General features: G+C 36.5%; 1 protein-coding gene across 2 annotated transcripts in view; it reads right to left on the bottom strand.

Moving 5' to 3' along the window:
* Positions 1–18,089, bottom strand: part of LOC105476553 (disintegrin and metalloproteinase domain-containing protein 5) — a 135,287-nt gene that overhangs the window by 27,937 nt on the left and 89,261 nt on the right. For both annotated transcript variants that reach the window (XR_984127.2, XM_011732583.2), the window contains exons 15-16: positions 4,782–4,872; positions 3,937–4,168 (exon numbers count right to left, since the gene is read on the bottom strand). Coding sequence is in view for 1 of the 2 variants with exons in the window: in XM_011732583.2 (XP_011730885.2) it covers positions 3,937–4,168; positions 4,782–4,872 (323 nt within the window). In the remaining variant the exon portion in view is untranslated. The remainder of the gene's footprint in view (positions 1–3,936; positions 4,169–4,781; positions 4,873–18,089) is intronic.

Here is an 18,089-nt window from a genome sequence, read left to right on the forward strand (position 1 = left end):
GGTATATAATTCATTTATTATATATGATTATATATGAATTTATTCTGAATTTATCATATATGAATTATATAATTCATTTATTATACATTAATATAATATATTATATATTAATATATTATATAATATATTATATATTAATATATTATATAATATATATAAAAATTACAAAATATATTATATATAATATATTTTATATTATACTAATATATGTTAATGAATTCTATATCTAGATATATAAAGATATATAATACATTAATTACTATATAGCAATAAAAATAATTAAATCATGTCCCATGCAGTACAGCAATATGGATAAAGGTAGACACCATTATCATATATATGAACTAACTCAGAAACTGAAAATCAAATACCATGTGTTCTCACTTATAAGTGAAAGCTAAAAAATGGGTACACATGGACATAATGATGGAAATAATAGGCACCAGGAACCCCAAAAGTGGGGAAAAATCAGGGGGTTAGGGTTGAAAAATAACTGACTGGAGACAATGTTCATTATTCAGGTGACAGGCACACTAGATGTCAAAACTTCACCAATACCTGCACATGTACCTCCCTGAATCTATCAAAATTTAAAAATAAATTATTTAATCTATCAAAAATTTAGAATAATAATTTCTAATAAAAAAGTAAATTAAAAATCTGGAAAAATAATCTAAGGAAAACTGTAAACTTCACAAAGCTATAGAAATTAAACAAAACACTCTTAAGGAACCAGTGAAACCAAGAAAGAATCACTAAGAAAATTAAAAAACACTTACAAACAAATAGAAATATAAACTCAATATTCCAAAACTTATGGAATGCAGTGAAAGAAGTTCTAGGGGGAAAACTTATTAGCATAAATGCTACATAAAAAAGAAGAAAAATTGAAAATCAACAACCTAACTTTACAACTTAAGGAAATAGAAAAAAACAAAACAAAATAAACTAAATTCTAGCAGAAGGAAGAAAATAAAGAGTAAAGCAGAGATAAAATACAGAGTAAAACAATAAAGTTAATGAAACCAAAAATTGGTTCTTTGAAAAGATGAACAAAATTGACAAACCTTTATCTAGACATACTAATAAAGACAGAAAACTCAAATTACTAAAGTCAGGAATAAAAGTGAGAGCATTACTACCAATTCTACAGAAATAGTAAGGATTATAAGAATACCAAGACCTATTGTTTACCAGTGGACTGTATTAGCTTGATAAAACTGACAAATTAATAGAAACACAAAACCTATCAACACTATGAAGAACTTAAAAACCTGAACAGTCTCCTAACTCATAAGGAGATTTAATTAATAATTCAATTAATTAATTAATAATCATAAACCTTCCTATGAAGAAAATTTCTGGACATAATGGCTTCAAATATGTAAAGAAGAATTAACACCAGTTCTTCTCAAATTTTTCCAAAAACATGAAGAAGAGGAAACATCTTCTAACTCATTTTATGAGGACAGCATTATCCTGATATCAAAGCCAGAAAAATATACTATAAAGAAAAAATACAGACCAATAACCATTATGAACATAGATGCAGAATCCTCAGTAAAATGCTGGCAAACTGCGCTATATTAGGAGTACACACTATGATCAACTGCGATTTCTGGAATGCAAGGATGGTTCAATGTATGATAACTGACCAATGTAATAACCACATTAATAGAATGAAGGAGAAAAACAAAATGATCATCTTAATTGATAAAGAAAAGGTTTTAACAAAATTCAACACCTTTCATGACACAAACACCCAAAGTACACTCAGTCATGAAGTAGAAGAAAACTACCTCAACATGATAAAAATCCATATATAAAAACCCCACAGCTGACATTATACTTAATGATACGACTTTAAAGCTTCTCCTCTAAGATCAGGAACAGGGCAAGGATACTTCCTTTCACCACTTCTCTTCAACATTGTACTGGAAGTTCTAGTCAGAGATATTAGGCAAGAAAAAGAAATAAAAGGCATCCAAATTGGAAAGGAACAATTAAAACTTTTCTGTTTCCAGAGGACATAATTTTACAGGTAGAAAACTCTAAGGATTACACCAAGCTGTTGGAATTAACAATGTATTCAGCAAAGTGGCAAAATACAAAATCAACATACAAAAACTGGCTTCATTTCTATACAGTAACAATGAACACTCTGAAAGGGATATTTTGAATACATTTCCATTTATGATAGCATCAAAAAGTACTTAAAGCAAAGTACTTAAAGAATTAATTTAACAAGGCAGTTTAAGATGTCCATATTAAAGTGATCTACAGATTCAATACAATTACTATAAAAATTCCAATGATTTTTTTGCAGAAATGGAAAAATTTATACTAAAATTCATAGAGAATCTCAAGGAACCCCAAAAACAATCTTGAAAAACAAGAACAAAGCTAAAAGAGTCACATTTCTCAATTTCAAAACTTACTAGGAAGCTACAGGAATGAAAACATTGTGGTACTGGCATAAAGACTAATATATTACCAATGGAATAGAATAAACAGCCCATAAACAAATGCTTGCATATATGGTCAAAAGATACTACTGAATTTTTACAAGGGTGCTGAGACCATTCAATGGAGAGAGGACAATCATTGCAACAAATTGTGCTAGAGAAACAAGATGTCCACACACAAAAGAATAAAACTGAACCTTTACCTAACACCACATACAAAAATGAACTTGAAATGGATTCTATAGGTAAACATAAGACCTTAAAACTATAATACTCTTAGAATAAAATATGGGGCAAAAGCCAGTGATTTATTGGCTATGACACCAAAAGTACATGCAACAAAAGAAAAAATAGACTAATTGGATTTTATAATTGTTTTTAAATTGTGCATTAAAAGACACTATCAACAGAGCAAAAAGGCAACTCAAAGAATGAAAGAAAATATTTTAAAATCATATCATAAGAGAGTAATATCCAAAATATATAAAGAATTCCTAAAACTAAACAACAAAGAAAGATGATTTAAAAATAGGAATAGCATTTAAATAGACATTTCCCTAAAGAAGATATACAAATGGTCAATAAGCACAAGAAAAGCTGCTCAAAATCACAAATCATCAGGGAAATGCAAATCAAAATTACAGTGAGATACCACTTGATAGTACGGCTACTATCGAAAAAAGGAAAAAAACAGAAAGTAAGTATTGGTGAGAATGTGGAGAAACTAGAACCATTATGCATGGCTAGTGGAAATGTAAAATGGTATAGCCACTGTGGAAGACGGTACAGCAGTTCCTCAAAAATTCAAAAATAGAACTACCATGTGATCCAGCAATTCTACTTCCAGGTATATACCCCCAGAAATTGAAAGCACAGTTTTGAAGATATATTTATACTGCCATGATTATAGTGGCATTGTTTATAATAGCTAAAACATGGAATGATCACAAATGGTCATCAACAGATGTATAGATAAAATGCAGAATGTACATACAATGGAATAGTAGTCAGCTTTAAAAATGAAGGAAATTCTGACATACTACAGTATAGCTGAAACTTAAGTGTCTTATGCTAAGTGAAATAAGACAGTCACATAAAGAAAAATACTATATTATTCCTCTTATGTCAGATACCTATAGTAGTCAAATTTATAGAGTCAGAAAGTAGAATGGTGGTTTTTTAGGGGATCAGGGGAGGTAGGAATGGGGAGTTATTGCTTAATGAAATGAGTTTCAGTTTTACAAAATGAAAAGATTTATGAAGATAGAGGGTGGTGATGGTTTTACAGCATTATGAATGTATATAATACCACTGAATTGTACACTTTAAAAGGTTAAAATGGCAATTTTTATATTACGTGCATTTTACCACAAGAAAAAATGGAAGAAAATGCATTGGTTAGTATATTGTCAAAATGAGTATAACCAGAAAAATAATTTTAAAACACTTTAATTTTTGTATTTCTAATTACCATATCAGGACCACACACGGAACCATCTTGTACAAATGTTTCATCTCTGTCATCAGCTGAATAATATGTTGTTCTTGAAACAGTTGAAGCTACTGGAGGTGGCTTCCTACTGGGTAGATACGTAGACACACATGTTTGGTCTCGTACATGTGCATAAATCACAGATAAATTTGGACGTGATATTAAGTCTTTGTGTTCCCATGTACAGACTAATTTTCCACATAGAATATGTCTAGAAGCACAAGGAAGAAAAAAATTACCTTATTGTTTATTGAGATAACACAGGATGCTGATATAGTGAAATTTTTAAAAAGTGATTTACTAATTTAAATCCAATTTTCTCTCAGTACCTTTTTGTTGCACAATGACTTATGTTATGATTCTTTTTTGTTTCACGAGGCAAACTGGCAAGTGAAAAACTGGTGGTTTTTACACTATGACAGCTGTGATCTGTTCCACAATAGCTGCTGAAATTTGAGAAAATGATCTCTGGTCTCCAGTTTTTTCAATAGTAAATGAGATAAGTAATTCTTATACACATTTGATGTATGTAAGTTGTATATTTATAACCTATATTATAAATGTATAATATACATAAGCTGCATAACAATGTCTAGCTCATCACAACAATAAACAGAGGCCATTTTTATGGTCATTGTTGTTTTAACATTATAGGCACCAAATACATGTTCTTGTAGGCAGTGGATAATATTGTCCAGCTCAGATTATGTAATGAAGAAAACCTGACCCCCAACATTCGATTTGACTGCATAGAATATATTTCCTAGATTTTAGCAATCTCTAACCTACATTCCAAACAGATTTATAATTTTCTAAATACATACTGAAACAAACAATATTCAGTGCCACAGTTTCCAAACTTGTCTCCTCTGGTATTAATTTCATCATAACAGAAAATTGGAGCACCTCTTGAACCTATGAACAACAACAAAAACTTAAGTAAATTACAATACAGAATTTAAATTATATTAAAGAAATGATAGACTCAGTCTGGAAATTATAATGTGATCCATAAGAAAGTTTATCATTACCCAGGACTAAAAAGTTTCTGGGGGCAGAGCTAGGATTAAAAAACAAACTCCTTTTTATAAGCCTAGAATACTTTCTTCTGCAGCAAACAGAAAACAAACAACATTATTCGAATGGTTCTGTATTGTTAGACAAATAAGCAACTATCGCCCTATTGCCTATAAATTATTTACTTCCTGCCTTACTTCCCTACCCCATGTGAAAATGCTGTTTACTCTTATTCCAAATGAAACAGTAGAAAAATAATATCTGTAGTGCAATAATGATGACAAACACAAAGAACACTTCATTTAACTCTCCTTGCTCCACACTAGAGTCAGCATCCATTGTTAGATTATTAGATCCTAATAATCACTAAATAAAAATTGTTGAATTTTAAAATTAGAAAGAATATCAATGTTCATCTACTTCAGTCCTTTATATATTTAGTTATGTCTAATTTTAAAATTATGAAAAATTCAAACATCTATAATAACTGTCCTATTACTTTCACTTAGTAGTTTAGAGGTAGCTTCCATTGATCATGTTAGTCATATGTAATCAAAATAGAGATCATTTGTTGTTACTACTATTTAATTGACAAGAGAGCTCTCTTCAATAATTTCACAGACTTTCATACTTGGAGAACATGATCTATAAATTTCACTCTGTTAAGGAGCACAATCTAGACATGTACAAGGTGCTACAGAACAGGCCAGGACAGATTTGTGAGTGGAATCCACCATCATCAGCAATTCTTTTTCGAAAAACCTACTCTTGAACTCACCCAGTAAGTAATCGGGTTTGTGTGCTTTGCTCCAAACAAAATACTTCTTTGATTAAATCTAATTTAAACTTCCCAGTTCCTCTAAATTATATAGAGAGTCACAATTAGGATGGCTCAAAATTTAAGGTATAAACCTAAGAATACAAAATAAATAACATCTGAATGCAATAGTATAAAAAAATCAAAATTAGTGCAAGAAAAATCTACAATGAACAAAACACTAAAACTCTAGACAGGGACAGGGATGGGTCATTATTCCATAATCCTGCTTTACTGAGCAACAAGTACAGCCTTTGCAATTAGCCAGTGGTTCCCTGACGAGGCTCAGGAAGCTTTCTCTGCAACCTCCTGAAGCCCACGGACCCAACCCAGAGTGGCCCTGGCAGCCTACCTTGCCCAGGAGAAAAAGCAGCAAAACATGGGATATTCCCATGTACCCCTTAACAACCCAACATCTCTCTGGTGTCTCTTTTCAGTTCCATTTTTGAGGGTCAGGATGGCAGCAATATCTGTGGGGTTTTTTTTGTTTTTTTGTTTTTTGTTTTTTGACTCTCAAGGCCTTGTTGCTCCGGGTGAAATTCCTGGCCAGGAATTTCTTTTCCCCCTAGGATGATGATACCTATGCAGGGCAGTCCTACCACCTAATTCTCCAAAGCCCTGGGAGATTTAGGCATTTTCTTCGGCAGCTTTCCTATTCCTGCCTCCATTTCATGGGCTTTGAACTGAGGTCTCCACAACACCTAAAAGCACAGTTTAAGAAAGGCAGTGACTGGAAGTTTAGTTTGGGAGATTTTAGGACAAACCCTTGTGACATCTGAAGTCGCTGTGCCTCCTGGAACCTCAAGGTGCACAGTCAATAGTGGGAGAGACTATGTCAAGGGCTGATCACATTAGGGACTGTAGCAACCTGCTGTAGAAATGTTCTTGGAGGAGATTCTATAAAAAAGAATGTGTGGCTGGTTTTTTTGTTATGTTGTATTGTGGGGTTTTTTGCCTGGTATGGCCCAAGTAAAAGTCAATGACTCGTTTCAGGGTTTATTTCTGTTTTTCTTTTCTTCTTTTTCTTTCTTTTCTTACGCAGCTGCAAAAAACTTTGGACAAAACGCCTCTATTTTGTGGATGCTTATGTAATTGTTCACCTTAGTTGTTAATTCCTTTTGCTGTAGAACTACAGTGCTTTCCCACCCCATCTGAATCCCAGAGCAGGCCTATGATGAAGGCTCACAGGTTATCTGTGTTTCTGCTTATTTGGTTAGGAAAACCAATGTCTTGCACTTGGTTACATTGACTACTATACAAGCTGCTACTTCTAAATTTGGTCCCTTTGGGGCATCAGAATTGAGAAGTAGAGGAAATACAAATAAAAGAATGCATCATTTTAGTCTTCTGCAGTTAAATATCTGGGGCAGGGGGAAGACAAAGGTGAGATAAGATAGATCCATAAAACTATATTCCACATAAAAATATTTCCAGACCACACCTATTACCAAAATGTCTAATTGAACAAGAAGCATCAAAATATAATAAAACAGGCCCTAGCTTGGGGCAAAGGGTCTCATAAATATATTTTCTGGTATAAAATAGAAAGAAGTTGCAACCAGTGTGGACCTATGCTTGGATTGCCCAGGCTGAAGTGATGAGACTGAGTAGCACATTAGTAAGCAAAGAAAATAAAATTATGCAATTTTCACAATTAGTATTTACTCAGCAGAGCTGAAATTAATTGAATCTCATACAATCTTTCATGCCGTCAATCAATTTTTGAAGTTTAATATCATCAGTGGCTCTTGGGCCCAGTCGCCTATAGCTTTTAATCATGCCAGAGTAGGGTGAAATGTTATATAAATTCTAGGCAGTTTTTTAATAGCCAGTCCAGCCAGGAGGGTGCAATGGCACAAATGAGGAGATCACTTAACAGAACCCAAAGTCAGTGTTCAGGTCTGTCTCTCCACTAGGCAGTGTGATAGAGGGAAACTTGTGTGACCTCCCTGGGCCTCCTTTCCTTAGTAAAGTGAAGTGAAGTTGTCAGACTCTGATGCCCCTCTCATTAAAAGTATTTTATTATTATGCTGACGTTTTACATTAATTAAATATGCTTTCAAAGTTACTTCATGTCAAAGTTATAAGGAAAGATGTAGGCCTTCTGTTAGGCGTGCAGCCTTGTAGATAAACTAGAGCAAGAACTCTAAATCGTTTCAGCTTTTTGTTTTTCAAATTAGAGTGAATTATGATTGCCTAGAGGTCTTCTATTGAAAATACCTTCAAGACTCTTGTTGATTTTGTTTATTAGAACTTTCATACTCTACAACAGTACTGCGTATTCCCTGAGCCTTATGTGTGGTCAAGCCCCATCTCTAGTGGGAATCCAAAATGCTGAACTAGACCAGGCATGGTGGCTCAGGCCTGTAATCCCAGCACTTTGGGAGGCCGAGGCGGGTGGATCACCTGAGGTCGGGAGTTTGAGACCAGCCTGACCAACACAGCAAAACCCCATCTCCATTAAAAATACAAAAATTAGCTGGGTGTGGTGGCGGATGCCTGTAATCTCAGGTACTTGGGAGGCTGAGGGCGGAGAATCCCTTCAACCTGGGAGGCAGAGGTTGCAGTGAGCCGAGATGGCACCATTGCACTCCAGCCACTGCACTCCAGCCTGGGCAACAGAGTAAGACTCCATCTCAAAAAAATTAAAAAATGCTGAACTAGAAAACAAAAGCAAGGAGGTGGGTGAACTTTATATGCTGATATTGTTTCTTTTATTAATCAAGTTATGGAATCATTTGTTCTTTCTGTTGTTTATGACATTTGATCCTGTATTGAGTGTTTTAAAACAACCTTCAAAGAACTCAGGCAGTATACAGATTCTATAAGACATTGTCTAGCCCAGCCTTAAAGAAAAATATATAAGAGGGTCCCATTAGGCTGTTTTTTCACTGAAGCAACAATGGTTACCCTGAGCTCTAAAAAACCCTCAGGAAGAGAGTCTTTGTCTTTAAAATCAATATCACTTTAACATAGAAAACCTCCTTATCATGTTTGGACAGTCTAAGGCTAATTGTTTTTGGGCTATTAACTATACAGTGTTGAGAAAAATAATCAAAAGACAGAGGTACCGTTTCACAAAACTTACAGACCCTGTTTGAAATGACTGTCTTAAAATTGGTCTCTCTGCATCTAAAACACACCTGACAGAATTACTGCTAAATAGATTTTCACTGTAATCCCCATTTTTAGTTTACCTCAATAACCACCAAAACTTCACTAAAGATGATTTAAAATAGCAATTGCCATCATAGAGAACTTTTGACATGCCAAAGATGATGTAGCTAAAAAGAGCTTGAGAACAGAAGTACCAAATAGGAAAGGATCAGACTTTAGAACAAAAGTTCAGGGTTTTCAGAACAATATTCTGATACAAAAATTGCATCTCTTAAAGATTTTTTGGAAAAATCCAACGAAAGTAAATCAATCTGAAATTTATCTCCTTGTGCCTCTAACATTCATTACCCTATTTTGACATTATCACCTACTGTCCTGTTCCCTCACCTCGCTTCCCCAAATTCCTATTCAAATTGCTTTTCCCTCAAGGTCTCTCCCAAGAAAACTACCAATTTAATGATTTAATACCTATTTAATACTGTTAGTATAGATAGTAATCTTCGCAAATTTAAGTTATGCCCTAGACCTGAGCTAAGAACCAAATAAAGCATATTCCAAAGCCACAAGGAGACATAAAAAGTTTACTCAGGAATTTTTAGTTGTATTATTTTATTATCCACTTACCGTCTAAGGGAGTAGACCTATAGTGATTCATCTATTAGCTCCTCAGAGGAAGAGAAATTATTGAATGCTGTTGAGTAGAAACCTAAAATGAAAGAAGCCCTATCCTCTTTTTTTGTATAAAATCCAAAATAGGAGACATTGTAAGAAAAAAATAAATTGGAATGAGAATCTGCAAATCTGGGAGACTCCAAAACACAGCTGAACATTTTCAAAGGGACTCAGAAAACTAGCAAGCTAGGAACACCAACATAGATCTCCTTTGATGACAACTGACCCCCAACATAGAAAATTGATCAAAAAACTTTCATTCTCTAAAAATTAAGGATATTAAGGCTATATTGATTGCCATATTTTAAAAAACGTTTTTGAAATAGGCAATGTTCCATATGACCAAAAAGCAATGGGACAATGGCCCCAACACTTATCAAATGATGCTGCAGCATTTGTCAATGCCTTATCTTTCCCTTGACTTCCTAAATGAACTGACCTTTAAACATAAACTGTCAGTAAAGTTTTTTTTTTTGTATATAGTACACTGTTATTTATATAATAGATTCTGCTACTGTGAAACAACAGATCTATTCAGAAGACTGAAACTGGACCCCTTCCTTTCACTAAATACAAAAATTAACTCAATATTGATTAAAAACAAATATAAGGGGGGGGCGGAGCAAGATGGACGAATAGGAACAGCTCCAGTCTCCAACTCCCAGCATGAGGGACACAGAAGACCAGTGATTTCTGCATTTTCAACTGAGGTACTGGGTTCATCTCACTGGGGAGTGCCAGACGATCGGTGCTGGTCAGCTGCTGCACCCCGACCAGCGAGAGCTGAAGCAGGGCGAGGCATTGCCTCACCTGGGAAGCGCAAGGGGGAAGGGAATCCCTTTTCCTAGCCAGGGGAACTGAGACACACAACACCTGGAAAATCGGGTAACTCCCACCCCAATACTGCGCTTTAAGCAAACAGGCACACCAGGAGATCATATCCCACGCCTGGCCGGGAGGGTCCCACACCCACGGAGCCTCCCTCATTGCTAGCACAGCAATCTGCTATATCACGGCAAGGCAGCAGCGAGGCTGGGGGAGGGGCGCCCGCCATTGCTGAGGCTTAAGTAGGTAAACAAAGCTGCTGGGAAGCTCGAACTAGGTGGAGCTCACAGCAGCTCAAGGAAACCTGCCTGTCTCTGTAGACTCCACCTCTGGGGACAAGACACAGTAAACAATAACAAACACAGCCGAAACCTCTGCAGACGCAAACGACTCTGTCTGACAGCTTTGAAGAGAGCAGTGGATCTCCCAACACGGAGGTTGAGATCTGAGAAGGGACAGACTCCCTGGTCAAGTGGGTTCCTGACCCCTGAGTAGCCTAACTGGGAGACATCCCACTAGGGGCAGTCTGACACCCCACACCTCACAGGGTGGAGTACACCCCTGAGAGGAAGCTTCCAAAGCAAGAATCAGACAGGTACACTCGCTGTTCAGCAATATTCTATCTTCTGCAGCCTCTGCTGCTGACACCCAGGCAAACAGGGTCTGGAGTGGACCTCAAGCAATCTCCAACAGACCTACAGCTGAGGGTCCTGACTGTTAGAAGGAAAACTATCAAACAGGAAGGACACCTACACCAAAAACCCATCAGTACATAACCATCATCAAAGACCAGAGGCAGATAAAACCACAAAGATGGGGAAAAAGCAGGGCAGAAAAGCTGGAAATTCAAAAAATAAGAATGCATCTCCCCTGGCAAAGGAGCGCAGCTCATCGCCAGCAACGGATCAAAGCTGGACAGAGAATGACTTTGACGGGATGAGAGAAGAAGGCTTCAGTCCATCAAACTTCTCAGAGCTAAAGGAGGAATTACGTACCCAGCGCAAAGAAACTAAAAATCTTGAAAAAAAAGTGGAAGAATTGATGGCTAGAGTAATTAATGCAGAGAAGGTCATAAACGAAATGAAAGAGATGAAAACCATGACACGAGAAATACGTGACAAATGCACAAGCTTCAGTAACCGACTCAATCAACTGGAAGAAAGAGTATCAGCGATTGAGGATCAAATGAATGAAATGAAGTGAGAAGAGAAACCAAAAGAAAAAAGAAGAAAAAGAAATGAACAAAGCCTGCAAGAAGTATGGGATTATGTAAAAAGACCAAATCTACGTCTGATTGGGGTGCCTGAAAGTGAGGGGGAAAATGGAACCAAGTTGGAAAACACTCTTCAGGATATCATCCAGGAGAACTTCCCCAACCTAGTAGGGCAGGCCAACATTCAAATCCAGGAAATACAGAGAACGCCACAAAGATACTCCTCGAGAAGAGCAACTCCAAGACACATCATTGCCAGATTCACCAAAGTTGAAATGAAGGAAAAAATCTTAAGGGCAGCCAGAGACAAAGGTCGGGTTACCCACAAAGGGAAGCCCATCAGACTAACAGCAGATCTCTCGGCAGAAACTCTCCAAGCCAGAAGAGAGTGGGGGCCAATATTCAACATTCTTAAAGAAAAGAATTTTCAACCCAGAATTTCATATCCAGCCAAACTAAGTTTCATAAGTGAAGGAGAAATAAAATCCTTTACAGATAAGCAAATGCTTAGAGATTTTGTCACCACTAGGCCTGCCTTACAAGAGACCCTGAAGGAAGCACTCAACATGGAAAGGAACAACCGGTACCAGCCATTGCAAAAACATGCCAAAATGTAAAGACCATCGAGGCTAGGAAGAAACTGCATCAACTAACGAGCAAAATAACCAGTTAATTTCATAATGGCAGGATCAAGTTCACACATAACAATCTTAACCTTAAATGTAAATGGACTAAATGCTCCAATTAAAAGACACAGACTGGCAAACTGGATAAAGAGTCAAGACCCATCAGTCTGCTGGATTCAGGAGACCCATCTCACACGCAGAGACATACATAGGCTCAAAATAAAGGGATGGAGGAAGATTTACCAAGCAAATGGAGAACAAAAAAAAGCAGGGGTTGCAAAACTAGTCTCTGATAAAACAGACTTTAAACCATCAAAGATCAAAAGAGACAAAGAAGGCCATTACATAATGGTAAAGGGATCAATTCAACAGGAAGAGCTAACTATCCTAAATATATATGCACCCAATACAGGAGCACCCAGATTCATAAAGCAAGTCCTTAGAGACTTACAAAGAGACTTAGACTCCCATACAATAATAATGGGAGACTTCAACACTCCACTGTCAACATTAGACAGATCAACGAGACAGAAAGTTAACAAGGATATCCAGGAATTGAACTCATCTCTGCAGCAAGCAGACCTAATAGACATCTATAGAACTCTCCACCCCAAATCAACAGAATATACATTCTTCTCAGCACCACATCATTCTTACTCCAAAATGGACCACATAATTGGAAGTAAAGCACTCCTCAGCAAATGTACAAGAACAGAAATTATAACAAACTGTCTCTCAGACCACAGTGCAATCAAACTAGAACTCAGGATTAAGAAACTCAATCAAAACCGCTCAACTACATGGAAACTGAACAACCTGCTCTGGAATGACTACTGGGTACATAACGAAATGAAGGCAGAAATAAAGATGTTCTTTGAAACCAATGAGAACAAAGATACAACATACCAGAATCTCTGGGACACATTTAAAGCAGTGTGTAGAGGGAAATTTATAGCACTAAATGCCCACAAGAGAAAGCAGGAAAGATCTAAAATTGACACTCTAACATCGCAATTAAAAGAACTAGAGAAGCAAGAGCAAACACATTCGAAAGCTAGCAGAAGGCAAGAAATAACTAAGATCAGAGCAGAACTGAAGGAGATAGAGTCACAAAAAACCCTCCAAAAAATCAACGAATCCAGGAGTTGGTTTTTTGAAAAGATCAACAAAATTGACAGACCACTAGCAAGACTAATAAAGAAGAAAAGAGAGAAGAATCAAATTGACGCAATTAAAAATGATAAAGGGGATATCACCACCAACCCCACAGAAATACGAACTACCATCAGAGAATACTATAAACACCTCTATGCAAATAAACTGGAAAATCTAGAAGAAATGGATAATTTCCTGGACACTTACACTCTTCCAAGACTAAACCAGGAAGAAGTTGAATCCCTGAATAGACCAATAGCAGGCTCTGAAATTGAGGCAATAATTAATAGCCTACCAACCAAAAAAAGTCCAGGACCAGATGGATTCACAGTTGAATTCTACCAGAGGTACAAGGAGGAGTTGGTACCATTCCTTCTGAAACTATTCCAATCAATAGAAAAAGAGGGAAACCTCCCTAACTCATTTTATGAGGCCAACATCATCCTGATACCAAAGCCTGGCAGAGACACAACAAAAAAAGAGAATTTTAGACCAGATCCCTGATGAACATCGATGCAAAAATCCTCAATAAAATACTGGCAAACGGATTCAGCAACACATCAAAAAGCTTATCCACCATGATCAAGTGGGCTTCATCCCTGGGATGCAAGGCTGGTTCAACATTCGCAAATCAATAAACATAATCCAGCATATAACAGAACCAAAGACAAAAACCACATGATTATCTCAATAGATGCAGAAAAGGCTTTTGACAAAATTCAACAGCCCTTCATGCTAAAAACGCTCAATAAATTCGGTATTGATGGAACGTACCTCAAAATAATAAGAGCTATTTATGACAAACCCACAGCCAATATCATACTGAATGGGCAAAAACTGGAAAAATTCCCTTTGAAAACTGGCACAAGACAGGGATGCCCTCTCTCACCACTCCTATTCAACATAGTGTTGGAAGTTCTGGCTAGGGCAATTAGGCAAGAGAAAGAAATCAAGGGTATTCAGTTAGGAAAAGAAGAAGTCAAATTGTCCCTCTTTGCAGATGACATGATTGTATATTTAGAAAACCCCATTGTCTCAGCCCAAAATCTCCTTAAGCTGATAAGCAACTTCAGCAAAGTCTCAGGATACAAAATTAATGTGCAAATATCACAAGCATTCTTATACACCAGTAACAGACAAACACAGAGCCAAATCATGAGTGAACTTCCATTCACAATTGCTTCAAAGAGAATAAAATACCTAGGAATCCAACTTACAAGGGATGTAAAGGCCCTCTTCAAGGAGAACTACAAACCACTGCTCAGTTAAATAAAAGAGGACACAAACAAATGGAAGAACATACCATGCTCATGGATAGGAAGAATCAATATCATGAAAATGGCCATACTGCCCAAGGTAATTTATAGATTCAATGCCATCCCCATCAAGCTACCAATGACTTTCTTCACAGAATTGGAAAAAACTGCTTTAAAGTTCATATGGAACCAACAAAGAGCCTGCATCTCCAAGACAATCCTAAGCCAAAAGAACAAAGCTGGAGGCATCACGCTACCTGACTTCAAACTATATTACAAGGCTACAGTAACCAAAACAGCATGGTACTGGTACCAAAACAGAGATATAGACCAATGGAACAGAACAGAGTCCTCAGAAATAATACCACACATCTACAGCCATCTGATCTTTGACAAACCTGAGAGAAACAAGAAATGGGGAAAGGATTCCCTATTTAATAAATGGTGCTGGGAAAATTGGCTAGCCATAAGTAGAAAGCTGAAACTGGATCCTTTCCTTACTCCTTATACGAAAATTAATTCAAGATGGATTAGAGACTTAAATGTTAGACCTAATACCATAAAAATCCTAGAGGAAAACCTAGGTAGTACCATTCAGGACATTGGCATGGGCAAAGACTTCATGTCTAAAACACCAAAAGCAACGGCAGCAAAAGCCAAAATTGACAAATGGGATCTAATTAAACTAAAGAGCTTCTGCACAGCAAAAGAAACTACCATCAGAGTAAACAGGCAACCTACAGAATGGGAGAAAATTTTTGCAATCTACTCATCTGACAAAGGGCTAATATCCAGAACCTACAAAGAACTCAAACAAATTTACAAGAAAAAAACAAACAACCCCATCACAACGTGGGCAAAGGATATGAACAGACATTTCTCAAAAGAAGACATTCATACAGCCAACAGACACATGAAAAAATGCTCATCATCACTGGCCATCAGAGAAATGCAAATCAAAACCACAATGAGATACCATCTCACACCAGTTAGAATGGCGATCATTAAAAAGTCAGGAAACAACAGGTGCTGGAGAGGATGTGGAGAAATAGGAACACTTTTAAACTGTTGGTGGGACTGTAAACTAGTTCAACCATTATGGAAAACAGTATGGCGATTCCTCAAGGATCTAGAACTAGATGTACCATATGACCCAGCCATCCCATTACTGGGTATATGCCCAAAGGATTATAAATCATGCTGCTATAAAGACACATGCACACGTATGTTTATTGCAGCACTATTCACAATAGCAAAGACTTGGAATCAACCCAAATGTCCATCAGTGACAGATTGGATTAAGAAAATGTGGCACATATACACCATGGAATACTATGCAGCCATCAAAAAGGATGAGTTTGTGTCCTTTGTAGGGACATGGATGCAGCTGGAAACCATCATTCTTAGCAAACTATCACAAGAACAGAAAACCAAACACTGCATGTTCTCACTCATAGGTGGGAACTGAACAATGAGATCACTTGGACTCGGGAAGGGGAACATGACACACCGGGGCCTATCATGGGGAGGGGCGAGGGGGAGGGATTGCATTGGGAGTTATACCTGATGTAAATGACGAGTTGATGGGTGCTGACGAGTTGATGGGTGCAGCACACCAACATGGCACAAGTATACATATGTAACAAACCTGCACGTTATGCACATGCACCCTAGAACTTAAAGTATAATAATAATAAATAAATTTAAAAAAAACAAAACAAATATAAGACCTAAAAGCATGAAAACTCTAGAAGAAAATCTAGAAAATACCATTCCAGACATCAGCCTTGAAGAAGAATTTATAACTAAAACAAAAACTGATAATGAAACCTAATTAAAACAAAGAGCTTCTGCACAGCAAAGGAAACTATCAAGACAGTAAACAGAAAACCTACAGAATAGGAGAAAATATTCATAAACTATACATCTGACAAAGGTCTAATATCCAGAATCTATAAGCAATTCGACAAACAGAAAACAAATAACTCTGTTTAAAAAAATGGGCAAAGGATATGAACACACTCCACAAAAGAAGAAAAACATGGGGGCAACAAATATACTTTAAAATGCTCAACATCACCATTCATTTAAAAGTTCCAAAAACAACAGATGCTGGCAAGGTTGTAGAGAAAAGGGAACACATACACTTTTGATGGGAATATAAATTAGTTCAGCCACTATAGAAAGCAGTGTGGAGATTTCTCAAAGAACTTAAAACAGAACTACCATTCAACCCAGCAATCCTGGTACCAGTATATACCCAAAGAAAAATAAATGACTCTACCAAAAAGACACATGCATGTTTATCTTCATCACAACACTACTCACAATAGCAAAGACATGGACTCAACCAAGAAGCCCATCAACGGTAGGTTGAATAAAGAAAATGTAGTACATATACACCATGGAATACTATGCAGCTATAAAAAAGAATGAAATCATGTTATTTGCAGCAACATGGATGTAGCTGGAGGCCATTATCCTAAGCAAACTAATGCAGGAACAGAAAACCAAATACCACGTGTTCTCACTTGTGATAAACACAGAATTCACTTGGACACAAAGACGGGAACAGTAGATTTTGGGGACTGCTTGAGGGAGGAGGGTAAAAAGAGGGAGAGGGTTGGAAGGCTACCTATCAGGACTATGCTCACTATCTAAGTGACGGGATCATTCGTACAGCAAGCCTCAGTGACAAATCTTTACATGTACCCCCCCAAAGCTAAAATAAACATTGAAAAACTAAAAAACAAACAAAACCACACTATACAGTTTTTTCAGTCTTGCCTGAAGCTAAATTTATTATTTTGATAGTCTTGCGTTCAGCATTCTTTTGTGTCACAGAAGATAGCCAACATTTAATTGCCTTCAACTGAGCAAGTTTATAATATACTTTGACAATAATACATTAAGGCTTTTCTGAGTATCCACCTTACTTTTCTCACGGTTTAAATCAGCATTTCAAAATATAAAGTTTCCTTCCAGATCCACCTTCATCCAAAGTAGGCAATCTTCTATCTGTACTTATTTGGAGTTTTCAAGCTATCTCTATATATTTATCTATTGCATTGGCTAAAAGGGAGTATAAAATTTTTAAGGAAAAGCTTCACTATCCTATTTTAGCACCTAGCCATAATTTGTCAGCCAAAGGAAGAACTTTGTCCAAAATAGTCAAAAGATTGTTGACTATTCATAGTTATCCAAAAGAAACTTCTGAAAGACATTTATAAATTTAAGAATGTCCAGGATTAAATGATTAAATACACAATTGGTTCCTAATTTAATGCAATACTAAGTTCCACACATGATTTTACTTTTTCAAACATTTCAGAATATCTTTCAGTGCACTGAGAGGTAAAAGACCCCAACGCAGCCTTCAATAATCATCTTTACTGTGTTTTCCAGATTATCATAAATGTTAGTGTCTATGTGTT

The sequence above is a fragment of the Macaca nemestrina genome, chromosome 8, assembly GCF_043159975.1.
Source record: "Macaca nemestrina isolate mMacNem1 chromosome 8, mMacNem.hap1, whole genome shotgun sequence".
Taxonomy (NCBI): domain Eukaryota; kingdom Metazoa; phylum Chordata; class Mammalia; order Primates; family Cercopithecidae; genus Macaca; species Macaca nemestrina.